This window comes from Ambystoma mexicanum, chromosome 1q (genome assembly GCF_040938575.1).
Source record: "Ambystoma mexicanum isolate Mex_15411 chromosome 1q, UKY_AmexF1_1, whole genome shotgun sequence".
Classification (NCBI taxonomy): Eukaryota; Metazoa; Chordata; class Amphibia; order Caudata; family Ambystomatidae; genus Ambystoma; species Ambystoma mexicanum.
Window position 1 is genome coordinate 828,870,114 of NC_090922.1, and position 17,987 is coordinate 828,888,100.

Here is a 17,987-nt window from a genome sequence, read left to right on the forward strand (position 1 = left end):
CACAGGTGGAGGCTATACAGCCTGAAAACACATAAATTGCACAGCCAACCCCCTCCCACAACCACACCCACTCCAAAATGCTACCGGCAGGACTAGCGATGTTGGCCCTGGGGGACCTGATAGCACTGCAAGTACTCCAACTTCAAGAAGAAGACGAACACCAACTACAACAACAACCGGCCGCACAGAGGAGACGCAGGAGGAGGAGGAGGGCAAGGCAGGGCCAGCAAGGGCCACCAGCACAGCCACTACCACCACGCAGGCAGCCCGCAATCCCACGCCTCCGAGCTCATCCGTTCAACCTCACTGCTGAGCAGATCCACACCCTCTACCGTTTGGACCGGGACACCATAACCGCCATTGTGAACATGTGACACTCTGACCTTGTCAGCATGATAGATAGCCCAACCGCCATCCCACCCCTACTGAAGGTGGTGTCTGTACTGCACTTCCTGGCCACAGGCACTTACCAGCACACAGTCGGACAGTTGCATGGCATTTCACAGCCACTGTTCTCACGGACACTATCGCAAGTGCTCGATGCCCTCCTGAAGCACGCAGACGACTACATCTCTTTACCACGCTCGTAGCATGAGATTACAAACACAAAAGTGGGATTCCATGCACTGGCCGGCATACCGGGTTGCATTGGTGCCATCGACTGCACCCATGTGGAATTGGTTGTCCCACATGCCATGGAGGCCCAGTACCGCAACCGGAAACAATATCATTCTCTCAATGTACAGATGGTGTGTGACTCCAACAGGATCTTTACACATTGTTGTGCCCGATTTCTTGGATCAACCCATGATTCTATGGTCTTGAGGAACTCTACAATACCACGCTACATGGAGCGACTCGCAGGGAACAGATCCTGGCTACTCGGTGAGTCTCATTTCATGCATGATAATGTGGGGTATGTGATGCGGCAATGACCTGGCAGGAAGGGGGGGGGGATGCGTACGTAGCAATGTCATTCCACAAACTTCCTTTATTGTCCACATACAGGTGATGCCGGGTATCCACTGAAGAGATGGCTCCTTACACCACTCCGGAACCCACAGAACCAGCATGAGGAGGACTACAACCATGCCCACTCACGTACCCGTGTAGTCATAGAACAGGCATTCGGCCTACTGAAGGCTCGTTTCCGCTGCCTCAGCAGGTCTGGCGGGGCACTCCTGTACCGCCATGAGAAGGTTGCAAAGATGGTCATGGCATGTGTCATACTACACAACATGTGCGTACGTAGAAATGTGCCCATGCCCCCTGACGCAGAACTGCAAGCACCTGAAGATGGTCATGATGAGGGTGGGGATGTGGCAGCACCTCAAGGAGTCCGCGAGGCACAGGAGGGCCGTGAAATTCGTCAGAATATCATAGATTCATGCTTCTAGCACTCACGCCTGGTGGCTGATACATGGACACGGGACTCGTGGCACTGTGTGTGTCTGGAACATGCACAATGTGGACTGGACGCCAATAAAGGCCTCGTACACAAAGATCAATGTCCACACATCTCATTGGATGATTATGTAATGTTTATAGCATATGTGAAATTATCTTACACACCCCATCGACCCGCCACCCAAGAAAGCCCAACACCCCCCCTCCACCCTCCTACCTCCCCCCCGAACACCAGTGTCCAAAGATGCTCATTGTCAGTGGGCAGACGCTATTGCAAGCCCCCTCTCCGGGTATCAGGGGCACCCCTGCCTGTGGAGTGCAGGTTCCTCCCAGATCTACGTTGGGGGCTGCCCTGGACGGAACTTGCAACGGATGATGTCTCTGCCTGCTCACGTCCATGCATGTCCCTAAGGGTTTGTGAGAGCTCAGTGAGCACACGGCGCACAGCGGCAAGTTCACCACATACGTCTTTGGACGTCGCATGCAGTTCCCCCCTCAGGCTCTCGGTGCTTCTCTCCATTTGTACCCTTAGTGTCTCTGTACTTCTCTCCATTTGTGCCCTAAGTGTCTCAGTAGATGTTTCTATGACTGCCTTAGAACCCACACATTCATCAGCATGCTCCTTGAGGAGCGTGGCCAGTTGCTGCTGTTGCACGATCACCTGGTCGAGGGACTGTTGCCTCTGCTGGGCCATGGCCATTTGCGGTGGTGTCACAGAGGGGCTGATCACCTCATGTTGCCTTGCCACAGGGCTTGTGGGGGATGGCCAGTCGTCGTCTTGTGGGTGCCCCTGCGTGGTATTCTCATGGTGTACGGGATGAAACAAACAGGGGGATTGAGACAGGTCATGGATGGGTCCTACATCGACAGCACCGTTTTCTGTGTCGGAGCATGCTGCCATTATTGCAGTGTCACCTATGGTGCTGCTGCCACCAGAAGCAGTGCCTTCTGTGGCATCCATTGGGGGGGCCTGTGGTGCTGGTGTTGTGGGCATGCTTGCTGCTGGGGTGCCAGTTGAAGTCCCCTCCTGTGTGCTGCCACTTGATTTGTGCTGCTGCCGTGTCTTGATCCGTGCAGCTGAGGTGGAGGGTCTTTGGCCGTTGGTCTTGGCCCTCTTTGCAGGTGTGCTGGTAGGGGTGTCCTGAAGCTCGTCGTTTGAATCGGACCCTGTGGTGGAGTAAAGGAGGGCGAGCGTTATTTATGGGTCTGTGGAAATTGGAATGGCAATGTATCACATGCATTGGGGTGGTACCTGAGGGTGATTTGGGTCAGGGCCTTGGAGGTGGTTTCATTTTTGTGTGGATTGAGGATGCAGTTGTTTTGCAGCCTGCAGTTAGGGTGTGCATGCTGCATGTGTAGAGGGTGTTTTTAGGATTTTTAATAATTTCTGTATTTAATGTGAATTTTGAAGTGCGCTATCAGGCCAATGTATGTGGACGTTCTCCTGGACATGTGTTTCTGTTGCACTATGTGGACACATGGTACTTCACATGATTGGACATTGTGGATTTGGCATTGTTTTATTTGGCCCACCTACCTGATTCTTCGGATGTCTGCACTCCTTTCTCCATCCCTCGACTCCCTCTATACTCTCCATTCCAATGGTGGAGGCACAGATTTCTTCCCAGGGGGTCAACTTGATGGGTGATTCTGATCCTCCCCGGGTAGCTGTGGCAATGTTACGGTTGGCTGATAGTATGCTCCGTACGCGTATCCGCAAGTCGTCCCATCGCTTTCTGCATTGCTGTGGGTTGCGGGGTGCGGTCCCCACCGCACTTACCCGCTGTGCCACCAGGGCCCATATGGCCTTCTTGTTCGCAAGTGCCGTCCTGGTCATTTGCGTCGAGAAGACGACGGCAGCATTCTCTTGGAGGGTCTCTGTGAGCACGGTGAGTTCCTCATGGGAGAAGTGGACCTGCCGCTTGCGGTCGCACGCTTTTTTAGCAACTTTTCCCATTTTGATTGTTTTAACTAGGGTGGCTAACGGGTTGGGATGTGTCTCAGGGTCGGATTTGTAATGGTTGTGTTGGGATTCTGATTTTATAGGTGTACGGCGTGCTGTTTCCCGTTCCGGCCCCATGTTTTTACTTCCGTTTCCGTATATTTACTGTCACCGTATTTTGCGATTTCCGCTCATTACGGTGACCGCTATGATGGGTGGCGGAATTGCACCTAGGGCGCCGTACGACGGCGGTGAGGGGCGTTTTGGGGACATTTCCGCCATCGCGGACTTTGCACTTCCGCCATGGCGTAATGCTCGTGCCCGATGGGTCATAATTAGCCGCACTTTACTCCATCGTGCGATGGCGGAAACGCTATTTACGCTATGGCGGTCAGGTCAGTTACTTTCCGCCAGGGTCGTAATGAGGGCCAAAGAGTTACTTCAGTCAGGTCACTAAAAACACTTATTTGTATCAACTCTGCATTATTCAATTAAAAGTAAGTTCAGAATGTAAAGAAGCAACCTCAACAAGTACAGAACACCTTAACTCTTCTTGGAATGGTTGAGGCAGTCTTTTCCCTAACTAGAAAGGAGTTCTTCAGTTCTGGTTTTGGAGGGAAACAAGCAATGCCAAAAGCAGTAGGAATGAAAGATTTACTGGTGAGAAACCAGCAATGCCCAAGTCAATAGGAATGCAATGGGACTGACGCAAATTTTCTTAGTACAGATATGTATTTAGCAAGTTAGTTGTTCTTTCAAAAGTCACAGGAGCTTTGGAGAAGCTGCCTGTGGGGGTACAAGCTGTTAGGCCTGGGTGACTGAAGTTGGGTGAACACCCAAACAGCAAAAATAGTACTTCAAAACCAAAGTTTACCCCAAGTCCCACAGTACCTTAAGAGTGAAGAAGCTGATGCAGCTGGATGGCCTCTGGATGCACGACTGAAATCCTGTTGTCCTAGTCCTTGGTTGTGGTGATGTAAGGGGGACCCTGCATGGGCTGCAGCTGCAGTAGTCGAGAGAGGGTGTTGCCAGCAAATAATCCCTCTTACTGCAGGTCAGTTTGGGGTTTTGAGCCTTTTTCTTAGCCTCAAGAGCGTACGATCAATGACCATTTGGAATCTTCTTCTTTTCTCAGTCCTGCACTCTTGTGAGGGAACTCTGAGGAGATGATTCCTGCTTCTGGAGGTCTACACGAATGCCACCGAAGTTCCATTGAGATTCATCAACAGCAAGACAATGCACTTCAAGGTGGTCAAGCTACCCTGGGTATTGCGATTCTGAAGCCTTGGAAGGTCACAGGATGGCTCAAATTGAAGAGTGTGGCAAGTCCGGTTATGCCCACCAGCCCTGAGGAGCAAGTCGTCCTTGGCAGAGCATACCTGTTGATTCAAAAATGGGGCTGGGACAGCAGCGATACTTCAGCTGTGCCTGTGCGGTTGCTGGAGATTTTGCAGGTGTCTCTGGTTGTCTTCTTAATCAGAGCTTCAGTTCCAGTGGTTGACTTAGCCTTTTGTCCCAAAGCCCTTGCCTTATATGCAGGAACCCACTAATTCAGTCCTATGGACCTGTCAATCACCTGGGGGTGGCTGTCCTTGAAGGACAGCCAACTGTCCAGTTCAAACTGGGCCCAGGCATACCCTCAGACAAAGGCTAGAGAGGTTTCGGGCTCCTCCCTCCCTTCCTTGCTCAGCAGGCACACTGGAGTCATGGCGGGCTTCACAAAGTCCTGCAATAGGCAAGATTCAAAGAGGAGCCCCCCCCAACCTGGATTGGTAGACGAAGGGCCAAGAAGGAACACACCAGCGAAAAATGGTGAGAAAAGAAGATTGGAGCCATTTTGAGAAAATGATCACCCAAGGGTGCTGTACTTCAGCTGTGAAAACAACCTGCGAGTAACTTGCACACACATGGTAGAAAAAGTTATCCACTGCCACCAGCCATTTAAGTTTGTCTATTACTGTAACGATAAAGGTTACAGGAGCAGTAGGAACGGAGTTACAGTGTAGCCCCTCAGCACTCCACATAAGGTGGTGTGTGCTGATCTTACAAAAAGAAAGGTAAGTAAGATAAAAGTATCCTTGAGGACAGTAGTTCTCAGTAGTTTTCAAGGAAAGGCAATAAGCAATCCCAGATGCCTGTGGTGAAATACGTGGAGGAAAGCATGACTCCATTAAAGTAAAACGAATTACAGTAGCGGTAAAACAGGGTTCCCAAGACAGAGAAAACAGAATGAGCGAGTGTTAAAAAGTCCCACTCACTCAGGAGAATACATTTAAAAACTACAGAAGTCCAGCAAAAGTGCAGGGGATCTCTCAGGTTGAGGGTAATTGGCACAAGAACTGAATATTCTCCCTAACACAGGGAACAAAGGGGTGTTCCCTGAAGGAGCCTTAAAATGGCGTCCTGTTTTTAAATTTTTTTAAAGTAAAGTGACATTCCATAATGAGAATGTTTGGTGCATGGTCACTGTAATGCATTTCCGAGACTGCCCAGGAAATGCCACCCAAAGATGAAGGCTATGTGACAGGAGGAGGGACAGCATGTCATGAATTGGGGCCAGAACAAGAAAGGCAGGGAGCAGGTAAGTGGATTGTTGGGGCCGGCGAGGTCTGGGAAGGGTGGTGTGCAGGGAGGGGGAACGGAGTGTATGGGGGTGTGGATCAGGTCAGCATGAGCAGACATAGAGAATGGCATGGGGGCGGGGTGGGGAAATGGGGGACGGCGCAGGCCAAGGTCTCTAAATGTGAACCCCCCCAATGGCAGCCAAATCTCGCCCATTGGGGGCCACTCTAAGGCGCTCTAGAAAAGGCTGTCTTTTTTGGATTGGCCTAAAGACTTAGAAGCACATGTTTACTCTATATGTATGGACATATAAGGACATGGGCTACCAGAGACTGCAGTTTTGGAGCTCAGAGAAAGCATGACCAGATCTGGCCAGCTGTATGAATACGTGTCTGGGATTCACTGCTGAATCTACATCCTGTGCGTTTTTCCAGAAAGAAGCCCAGGAAGGTTATTTGCCGTCCATCCCTGATTGGGTGTCTGCAAAATGTTTAAAGCAATGAATCTTCACATGACCAGCGGGAGCCACACCATTGCTCTCTGCCATTGACTCCGCATTACCAGCTAGGTCACTTACCTCCAGGAGCCATTGTTCCCTGAAAAACACCTGCTGGACCCTGTGTGGCTCGCCTTGTGGCTGGTGCATGGAATCTCCTGAAAGGATTAGCAGCAGGTAGGAGCGGCAACTGACAATGTCTTAAGACATTGCATCATGTTCTGGGACTCCAGGGAATCCAAGGTTTACTTGCTTATGAGCCACCGCCACAACGCTTGGCCATCCAGACTGCTCTCCCGGCTACGGCGTTAGCTGCACCATACCCTAACCTCAGGCTTGTCCTAGTGCACTTAACTATCTTGCTCAGGGTCCTTGAGTCGTCACCCTTTGCCGGGAGTCACCTCATGCATAACCTGCATCTTCTTAGTTGAGCCACGACTTGTAAATCCCTCCAGAACACTTGTCAACTGTATTAACACACAGATCATAAGGGCTCTAACCATGCTGCTGTCATGGTCTTTGGCAAACATAGTACCAATTTTCAAAAAGGGTGATAGAGGGATCCCTTCTAGTAACCTGCCCATTTCCCTCTTCGACGCACCGAGTAAGATCTTTTTTCTTAAGAGAGGTTGGAAAGTGTGCTAAACTAACAAACAGCATCTGTAGATTATAGATTGGCTTTAGGAACCTTCTGGGAAGTGCATGGAATGGTCTAATGTTGACCATCTTACTTGGGATTTCGTGGGGTAGTCGCAAACAGCCAATTTATGTAGCCAGTATAGACCTGTCTTATGCTTTTGACAAAATGTACTTGTGGAATAATTGGGATTTTCCAGATGGTCTACTGAAATGGCGGATGAAATTGTATGAAAATAGTGCTGTTCAGATTACACTCAATAAAGAGGTTGACTTATCGAGACCTATCACTACTTCTAGAGGATTGCGCCAGCGTTGTGTGCTGGCTCCCACTTTGTTCAATTTGTATGTATGAGACGTAGCAGATATCTGGGAAAAAGCCCAAGTCAACCCCATTGGGATGGGTCAGCTTACATTGGGTTGGCTTGCTTATGCTGACAACCTTACTTTTATTGATGCAACTGCAGCGGGCCACCAGCGAATATTAAACAACTTTCAAAAACAGGCCCAAGAAAATTAGTTAGCTGTGAATGCATCAAAATCAAAACTTCTTGTTTTCACTAACCAGAAGAATCCAATTCAATTCTGATGGGAAATTGGTAATGAGCCAATCGAGGGATGCAGTGCTCTCACGCATCTGTGGTTCACGTTGTCCGGAGTATGGTCTTTCCATCTAATGCCATTGCATCTAATGCCATTCCATCAAATGTATTTTTTCCATCTAAAAACTTTGAATCTAATGCATTTTTTTTTGTTTTTGGGGAGAGGGGGGTCCCCCCTCAACCCCAGTTCGTTTACCCTTTATAATGCACCTAAACACATTTTAACCCTTTACCCACCAAAAATATGCATTAGATGCAAAGTTTTTAGCAGGAAAAAATGTGATGGAATGGCATTAGATGGAAAGACCAGATACCACGTTGTCCAATTCATTTTGAAAGGGCTTTAAGAATGAAAAAAAATGTAATAACTGGAAAAGCTTTGATATCAAAGACTACACATGGACAAGGTGCTACATGTAACTCTGTGTTTACCGATTGTCATTTTGAGATATGACCTTGCTTTAATCTCATTGAAGGGACTGCAACTCCAGTATTCTACCACCATTTCCACAAATCAAACCTATTGTTTTGCCCCTGAAACCTAAGAGGTTGTAGAGGTAAGTAGCATCCCTTTGAAATTTTAAGGGGCCCTGTATCAAACAATAGAAAAATAACCAATTATAATTATAATTGTGTGTCATTTATCTGATCCTCATGTTCAAGCAAATTAGCCAGCCAATGTGCGGCCACATCATGGCCCTGCTGTCAGGTTGTATCGTGAGGTGTGTACTAGCGAGGCAGGGCTGGAGCTTTCCTAACCATAGGCCACAGGTAAGTGCTCGCTCTCTCTGTGCTCCAGTAGCCTGATCTAAATATGCAATGGCTCATCACCTTTACGAGTCTCCTGGTTCAAGGTGAACTCATTCCATCGTTTAAAGTACAGGTTTGCACTTGGAAGGGGTTTCCTGCACCACAATTCCCCATAGCACTGGGGGAAGCGGTACCATGGAGCCTCAGAGAGTTTTATAAAGGGTAGGTATTGTGGCAACAGCATCTCAAGCATGCTGGTATGTTGTGCGAGTTCCAGATGAGAGAGGATTAGTAAAACAAGGATGTCATGGAGAGCTTGGAGAGTGCATGTAATTGGGATACTGCTATAGCCTTTGCAACCTCTCTAGCTACTTCCGCGCGGCATACCCCCTCAAGAAACACCCAGTAACATGACAATGGGCCTCATAATGAGTTCAGCGGTAACCCACCGGCGTTGCTGCCGAACCAGTAACACTGTTTCCGCAAGTCCCGGAGTCCTACAGAACTCTATGGGAATCGGGACACTGAAGCACCGGCACCGTTCCTAATGGTGCCAGTGCTTCCATGATAACTCTGCCTACCGGGGCCGTTGCGCTAGGCAGGTCAGGCACTTGTAATGAGACCCAATGTCTACACTTTAAAGCAAATGATATACCTCTGAAATGTAGTGTTTCCTCTAAAATAATTGTGGTTTTACGAAATCGATTAATTTTTTATTTATACTACCAGAGGAGTCTGCCAAAGGTCTTAGTGTGTACTGCTGTACCTGTAGAGCTCTAAGTCCCTGCACGCTTGTGGATGGTGTGATCACCCTGCTAAGTGTGTGCTCACCTAACCTGAGAAGAGAACGCAGTCACACATCACACCTTGGCTCCCTTACAATATTTATTCTGAGGGGCTGACGCAAACCAACCTGTGTGTGAAATGTTTCCATGGCAAGCTTATCATTTCAAAAGGTTCTCGGATAGTTTAAGAAATACAACTGGATCAAAAGGCATGGCATTTCATAGGTCTCGATTAACAGCAAACTGTGACTCTGAATACAAATAATATCATGTTTATACATAGTAATTCATGCTGGATTCCTCTACAATAGGAATTCCTATTACCCAGTGTATCATGGTACTCAATCTATTGACTATGGAAGGACGGTGTGGGTCAGCCCTGCTGGGATTCAACCTGTATCCTGCAAGAAGAACACAGATGTCTGAGTGAGAACTTAACCCACTGAGCTATGTTGCCATCACCCTTACAGCATGCATTGAGCATGCAGCATATCGGGAATGATATGCTCAATAAACTCACTTATTTCTGTATTCCTTTGCCTACAGAAGAGCACAAGAGATGTGTCTTTGTCCCCCACATACTTTATGACAATCAAACAGGCAATCATCATCTTAGACTCACAATGGCTGGCTCCTGCCTTTGGTCGCTCCCTTCTGTTCTGGTCCGTCCTCTGGAGTCTCTGGACAGGTGGATTCCGCAGGGCGGTCAGATTCTGTGTAGCCCATCACCAGTGACAGATGAATGCCCATTGAGCTGATAGAGCCCCGGTCCGAAGAAGGAAACCCTAGAAGGAAACACCCCCAAGAACACAGTTGATATGAGCTATGCCTGCACCCAAGTAACCAGTCTCACAGGCTCCCCACACCCCACTAGCATCACACACATCAGGGGGTCTCATTCATTACCAGAAAGCACACCTTTAGAAGACTTGTTAACCAATGAGGGGCTCTGTGTGGGATTACCACATGGCTCACATAAAGGCCTGAAACTCTTTCGTTCCTCTTCTGCCTTCCATCCACCACAGCATTGCTGGCTCTACATAATGAAAGGACATGATGAAAGAGCTGCAAGGCCAGGGCTGCTGCACTACCTGAGCCCTGTGCTACTGCACTAGCCGAGGCCTGCGCTACTGCACTACCCCAGGCCTGCCCTACCGCACTTCCTGGGAGTTGATTCACAGACTAAGGGTGTAAATTCAGTCCACATGCATGGCACCTGTGAATACCAGCTCCCAAATCTGAATCAGTAACTCCATTTGAGCAGTAAAGGAAGCAATGATTCCCAGGACTCGGATAGCACAACAAATGATTGAGAAATGAAGGAATATATGCGCTGGGTCTTTATAACGCCTTATGCATTTAGAGATGGGCCTCAGGGTGCCCACAAAAATGCCTGGCTCTGGTTGGGCCTCAAGGTGCCCTCCGAAATGCCTGGTTCTGGTTGTATGTATGTTTTTATGAACAGGTGATTCCTTTTGATGCCACATTCCATCAATGAACCCTTTTTGCAGCTCAGCAGAACCTAATCAATGCGCTTAATAGGGCAGTCAGTGCACACTAGCCTTTCAGAGGAGATTACACCTTAACAGAATCCCAAGAGCAGCAGCAGAACTCACTAAAAACACGATGGGTTTCAAGAGCAATTGGGTCCCAGGGGGAGGTTTTTGTATACTTGAGTTGCTTCTCTAGAAAAGATCCAGACACCTTTTCTAAAGAGCGGGTCGTGGACTTTACTTGTCAAGACCAGATGTGCAGAACAGACCTCTGCCCAGACTTTTGTACTATTCAGCAGGTCTTTAAAAGAATCACGCTGATATTTGATCTCTTCTTGCAAGGTCATGACACCAAGAGAGGCTGGCCTCGGAGTTCTGGGAGCACTGGAGCCTCAAATGCTTGCTATGATGTTATGCTACAGGTTTTATAGTGCCCTAGAGGCCGCTGGAACCCCTTCAGATCACAGGGCTAGAATACTTTGCATGCACATTTTTCCTCATGAATATTAATGAGGGATATCCTGAAAGTACACCAGTATTAATGAGGGATATCCTGAAAGTACTTCCTTCTACACTATGAAGTGAACCAGAAGCCAGTGACCCCTTTTCAGGGGTATTAGTTCTTTTGCCTGCTATCTGTGGATCGCAGGCAAAAAAAGACAGAATATAAAAGCCAGCAAGCCCACCAAACCGCGCCCCATGCCATCCAATGATTTGGCACATGGGTTGACAGGTGCAGCTCTGAAGAGGGAAATTGTAGGTGTTACAGATAAGTGTTTTGTGTGTGTGTGCCTCTGTCTGTGGGTCGGTTGTGGGAGGCGGGCGTGCAATATTTGTGGCGGGTTTAAGGGAGGGGGCGGGGGAGTGGAAAGAGGTTTGGCGGCAAAATCCTAACCCCTGATTGAAAAAGGGTGGGGTGGGGTGGTGGGTGTATCTCCCATGGAGTTCCGGGGGTTGAACCTCCCTGAAATTGCCATTATCCCGCCTGTTTGAAGGCCGCACAAAATCAAGCCCCAAAAAGTGGCGGTATTTCGTTGCGGCCTTCAGCAGTCGAGGTTATGACACAGAACCCTTTCAGGTCTGGCTGGGCATGGACCCATACATTTTTGCAGCTTGCTAATATAGGTAATTTTGCCATATATATGCCTAGGCAAGATGATCGTTTCACCCATGGACATGTAAGGTTTGTTGATTTAAGGTGTCACAACGCTTATATTCAGGTGATAGTTGAATTGTCCTGTTTAATTATTGGCTCAAAGGTCAGGTGGTTATGAAACATTACCCCATGCTTATGAACCTTGGTAGAATGTCCAGTTCAGGCTCCAAGATAAGTGGCAAGGGTGAGGGTTGTGGGCGGGGATAGTGGCGCTCTCTCTACACCAATGGCTGTAAGCCCCCACCTGGTGCTAACCAAGTATAATTAACCTCTAACTGAATGTCTGTCAAGCAGCTGTGATAGAAAGCCATGAAGTAGTCAAGTATGAAAAGGACTGCACTGTATAAACTCAGTACCTTTCTTGCAGGACAAGGCAAGTATCTGAACAGTTAGCAAGTTGTAGAAACAGGCTTCATGACTGCTCTGAGCTAAGTCTCCGGAGAGAGTTCAGCATGCAATATGATGCTCAGGTAAGACTCCCAAGACGGGGGAGCCTGCAACAGTGGAAGGCCGCACCGCTCACAGTGTGTTTACCAAAGATGAAGTCAACACCAATGATGCCTTCCTCTGAGCCGTTTTGGATAGGTACAACCTGCATGGGCACTGACCTCTTAGAGGTCAATACAACTCAGATTAGTACCTCGGTCAACAGAAAACGACATCTCTTTGCCATCTACATGGATAGAATACTGGTGCTAGTGGCAACGGAAGATGCCAGCGAGGCCGATGTTCCTGGGTAACAGGGAGAGGGCGGACCCCCAAAGTACTCCACAATTGAGGACAATGCAGGATGAACACACTCGCCCCCACCTCGCCATCTGCATCTCTACTTCAGAAACAACCTGGACATAGGTCACTAATGCAGAACCAATTATACAAATAGTGACAATAAACCAAGAAGCACCTGCACGGCTCTTTGCCAATGAATGTCCAGGGCCAACACATTTTCACCTGAGATCATTTGCGCAGCTATAGAAACTGCAAGGAGTTCAGGTGGAATTGAGGGAGAGGGAATGGGTGCTGGGAATTGTTAAGCAGTATTTACCTTTGTCACAGAGTTCTCCTGGCATGCAGACTGGCAGGGTGTCATTCTCCAGCCCCATGTTGTTCATGGGACCTTGCTGCAGATGCCCATTCCACTGGTTCTGTCCAGTAATGACAAGGCCTTCTAAGCTGCTACTAGCTCCTAGGGTTGAATGCTTCTCACCCGCTTGGTGATCCAGGCTGGTGTGCACACTAGTCTTATCCCCTCCTGCTAGAGGTTTGTCCAGCTGGCACTGCTCCAGCCTGGTGTTGTTGCAATTGTTGGTGGAGAGACTTCCAAGGCGAGTCTTCTGAAGCGTTGCGGACCTGGAGTTCCTGCTTGGATGTTTCTGGCCCTCTGGCCCAGATCCGCAATTAGGGCTAATGTTTCCTTCATTTGCTGATAGATTATCTGGCTGGCATTTCTTTTTGTTGTCACTGTCTGGTCCACATTTTCGCTGAGAACACATTTGTCCTTTTAAAACTGGGATATGTTTAGATTGAACGTTGAATGACTGCTCACGTCCTGGTACACAAATTGTCTGGTTAGGCCTTAGTCCATCGTGCACTGGTACAAAGTCCAGCTGAATGTTTTTCTTTGCTTCACATTCGGAGGCAGAGGTCAACTTGTGTTGCTTTCCACCCTCTATATCAAAAGGAGAATCGTGCGGAAGGCTGTGCGGCGCCTCACACATGTAAAGGTCCTGTTTATTGCTTTGTCTTTTGGACGGAGGTAGACTGTTTTCAGCAAGACCTCCTGACTCCACAGATACTTTTACATCAGGGTGAAGGCAGTTTGCCGTCACCTCCAAAGTTGCCAAAGTGGTGACTGGTAGAGTTTTCTTCACTCGAGGAATACTTCCTGGATGTTTCAAGACCTCAAGAGGTAGCTCGTTTGTGCGGTTTCCCATTGTGTTGCTTCCAGCAATGGCAGCTTTTCTGTATGGCACAGTCGATGGGACTTTCCCAGCCGGTGGACCTGGCACACATGTCTTAATGTTGCAATGTGAACCTTCTAGTTTTTGTGTCTGTTCAGTAGGAATTCTGCTCCGGCTCAAGGGGACTTTGCTGAGAGCTTTTGAGAGGCAGCTTTCCATCTGACCTTGCTTTTCCCAGGAGTTGCCAGTGGACTTGGACAGTAGTACTGCTGGTTCTTGATCTGAAGACAGAGGACCAACATTGCTCCCTACAGACCTTTGGTGTTTTTGGTCCCTTGAAGCGGGCGATGGAGAAGAAATATCCCCAGTGGCTTCCACTGGCTTTATCCCTACAACCTCTGTTCCCATTAAACAGGACTCACTGATGATGTCACTTCTTCCTTTGTCATCGGTGAGAGTAGCCAGTACACCCGCTGCTTTGGATACACCCCCTTGACACTCACTGACATTGTCAGCATGAGATGGCCTCTGTTCCGTCTTTAAAACAGCATTTGAACTAGTAACTAATGCACGCCTATAAGTGGGGCGTCCCAACCTGCCCACTCTCCCTATGGGCCTGTTGTTGACCCCACCAACCTCTTCGCTGTCTGTCCGACCGCTGTCAGAGGTGTCAGTGCTGTCCAAGGCGGAGTCCACGTCATCGATGTATGTGACTTCACCAATATACGTTTCCCGAATCTTCTCTGTGTGTATGCGCTGCCTGGAAGGAAGTATCCAGAGTGGAGGACCCCTGGGTGTCAACGGTGCTGCTGTGGCATCTGGGTGCAGCGGCTTGGGTTCCCCAGCCTCCACCCTGCTGCTGGAGCCCCACTGCTTTGGGATTTCACCACTCTCTAAGCTTTTGTTTCCAGTTAAAGAGGCAACAGGGCCTGAAATTGGATTGGCATCTGAACTGCTGAAAGAAGAGCCACAAGAGCTGCCCCTCCCTTTGTCAGTCAAGCTGGTGGAGGAAGTCTTGGAAGGAGTCTCTAGCCCACATCGCCTCTGTCCCATGGCTTGCACACAGTTCTGACGCTTGCAATTTTTGCTGATTCTGTCCCCTTGCTGGAGTCCTTCACCATTAATGTAATCTGAAAGCTCTGGCTTTGACACCAATGGCCCCTGTCCAAGAGAGAGTATAACCGAGTCTAGGACCCGCTTCTGACGCTGCTGTAGCCTCTCCTGGTAACGGGCCTCTGCATCCCGGGCGGACTCGTCTTCAAAGCGGACACGGGAAGGTGACGGTCCCCGGTGGCGGCGCCGCTGGCCAGAGCTGGAATCGCCACTTGAGGAGTCACTCAGGCTACCACTTGGTGGTGCCACCCCATCTCTAAGTGGGCAGCTTTGCTTTTCTGGCAAGTCAGGACTGGTGCCCCCGATGCTGAAGAGAAAGTAGGAGAAGAAAGACATTCATTAAACATAGAGCACTGCATTCTGAACCACTGCTTATTCATTAACTGCATCACATTTGGATTAGCATTCGTTTTTTTAACCTAAATAATGATGAACCGTGTAGGTTCCTGCTTCAGTTTGGCCGGGAGACAGGCAAGTGGGATGAGATCTAGTGGCGGTGGATGCTGATTGGTGCTTATTTTGGCGAACATCATCTTAATAGATGGAAATCCCGGCTTCGGGTTTCTGGACTCATCCTAACAAGAAGAAGAAGAAGGATATTGATTTGTCTGTTTTAAAGGAAACCTTTTTGTTTTTTAAATGTTTGAGTGTCTTGTTCCAAGATCCTGACTTTCTCTTCTTTGAACACATACCCCTGCTGAACATTCAAAGGGGGAACCCCCAAGTAGTTCCCACTGTCTATCCACCTCTCACAAACCAAAATGTCTTACCATTCATGATTTTGACTATGGTCACTCCCAGTCATTTAATCTGTAAACAATGTGTTGTTATCAACTATTTGGTTTTCAGATAGCCCTATCCTCTTACAATGAAGTCAAATGAAGGTGATACAACATTTTATTCGGTCTTCCCGCTGGTCCCTTGAGGCCAGAAGGAAGCATAGGAAACCCACCACCTTGGCACACAATCCATGCCTCCCCTAACAGTTTGTGAAAGGTGTGGCTCCTGTGCTGTGAATGGCTGCAGCACTGTTAGAATTGCGACTCTCGCGGTGTAAGGGGAACTGTAAAGGAACGGACAGGGGTGGCGGATGTAACAGAGGAGGGGGTGGGTGGTAGGATGGTATTGGACGAAAATACAGTAAAAAAAAAACGAATGGTTGAATTGATCGGATTTCGAGTTGTACCAAAATTACATACAACCGAAAATGCCAAACATTTCAACCATTCGGTTTTCATTTTAGCGAACAAGGGAAGCACGGTTTGCGTGGGTGTCCCTCGTACCCTTGTTCGCTATAATGGAATCAGGGGCAGGGGTCCCCCCCGCATCGAAAATAAAATTTTGGAGGGAATAAAAGGACCCTGCAGCACCGGTTCCCATCCACGGAAGTGAAGGGAACTGACTCTGCAGGTCTCGGCGGCACCCCGCGGAGTGTGACGCCAAAAGGTAAGTAAGGGGGTGGGAAAGCGGGGGTGTACAAAGGCAATTTAGCTGTGGGGTTATTATTTCGAATAAGAACATTTCGAATTCGACATTTTCGTCTTCGAGATGTTCATATTCGAAATAATAACGTACATCCGGTAGGACACCAGTGCTTTTTTTTTTCTCTCCATGGGTTTGGTATAGCATAATACAAAATGAGCGAGGAAGGGGGAAGTATTAGTACAACAAGTATTTAATGTCTTGGTTTGGGGAAGGCGGGATGGGCTAAAGAAAAAGGGACGTGGCCGTTGGGCAGGTAAAATTATTAGTTTTTGGGGCCACAGAGGGACAAAAGGCTACAATAAAGATAAATAGTGTAAACGTGAAGTGAATCAGCTTATGAAACAAGAAGCATTTCACTGAAGTTTCTGCTCTCCACCAGGAAGAGGGGCCTGGCAGGCCCAGTTTCTTTGTTTCTGTTACAAGGGTCGACCCCTGCCATTTGTGCAGAGTGCCCATCACTGATCACTGCCTGCATCCAAAACAAAGTTTTGGAAAAAAACAGAGAATAGCACAGGGGTAACGCGCTGGTCTTGGAAGCAAGACCACACAGAGCAACAGAGGTTCGAATTCCGGATGCGCGCTTAGAAACCAAGCTCAGGTATGGTAGTAGGCGCGTTATAAAAAAACAGTCACATAAATCATGTCCTGGAGTCCTCTGAGGTCGGTGCTGGAGTGGTGGTCGTTTCTTCAGTCCAGCAGAGGTGTTCAGTGTTCAGAGCCAATCCATTGGAGTCCATAACCGTGACCTAGCTGGACTGAAAAACTCGGCACCAAAAGGTATATCTGCACCGAGACCCCTGGACTTCCTCCAATGAAATCAAGGGACGAGAAAAGGGGGCCCAAAGATTTCAGGAACTTCTACATGGTTCCTCAGTGAATGGGAGTAGAGGGGTGAATACACATACCTGTTCTACCCCCCGCACCGCGATCTCCATAGGGCTTAACAGGCGTGAAGTCCTTACCCTACCTCTCCTTTGCCTGACTGTGAACGATAATGTTCTGGTAAAGTATACGCCCCTGGGCTCCCCTAAAGTGGTTAGATTGGGAGAGAGTCTGCTAAGAACCTGTCTTTAATAGTTTGCTAACTTTTGGGACACTTACAAACTGCATGTTGGTTTCTCCAACTCTTGTTCAGACTCTTTAAAAGACTCCTAGCCTTCTGAAGAGAACTGCATTGGGCCCTATGCCTGGGTCACCAGGCCCCATCTTTTTCTAGCTAGGGAAGGATTTTCCACAGTGGAGTGCCTTATTATTTAAAGCTTTGTATAATGTTTCTAACTCCTTTATTTCCAAATTATTAGTTATCTAGCTGATGGTTACTTACCTGGTTCTTTTTATCTGCTTGCTTTACTACTCCACAGTATTCTGAAATTGGTTTACATGTACAGGGCACACCAGAGTGAATGTGTATATAATCGTTGTGAATGTTTTAGTGTGTTACTTACCTGTGGTCTTTCATTGATGAGAGTTTGTATAATGCCTAAACAAATAACTGTATTGTTAAACATTCTGCCTAAATTGTACGGGTGCTGTGTATGTGCTTAACTGGACCCTTCACCACTCTCACACTTCCTAAGTCTAAACCCTGCTGTTCAGTCACACTATCCACATAGAGTTTAGCTAGACATTAGTGTCTTTCTCTGTTCACCAGAACAGAGT

At 48.2% G+C, this 17,987-nt stretch overlaps 1 protein-coding gene across 4 annotated transcripts in view; it reads right to left on the reverse strand.

Moving 5' to 3' along the window:
• The window catches only part of KIAA1614 (KIAA1614 ortholog), a 383,065-nt gene that overhangs the window by 148,420 nt on the left and 216,658 nt on the right, over positions 1 to 17,987 (reverse strand). For all 4 annotated transcript variants that reach the window (XM_069641447.1, XM_069641446.1, XM_069641449.1 and 1 more), the window contains 2 exons: positions 12,875 to 15,150; positions 9,803 to 9,965 (listed from right to left, as the gene is read on the reverse strand). In XM_069641447.1, the coding sequence (XP_069497548.1) occupies positions 9,803 to 9,965; positions 12,875 to 15,150 (2,439 nt within the window). The remainder of the gene's footprint in view (positions 1 to 9,802; positions 9,966 to 12,874; positions 15,151 to 17,987) is intronic.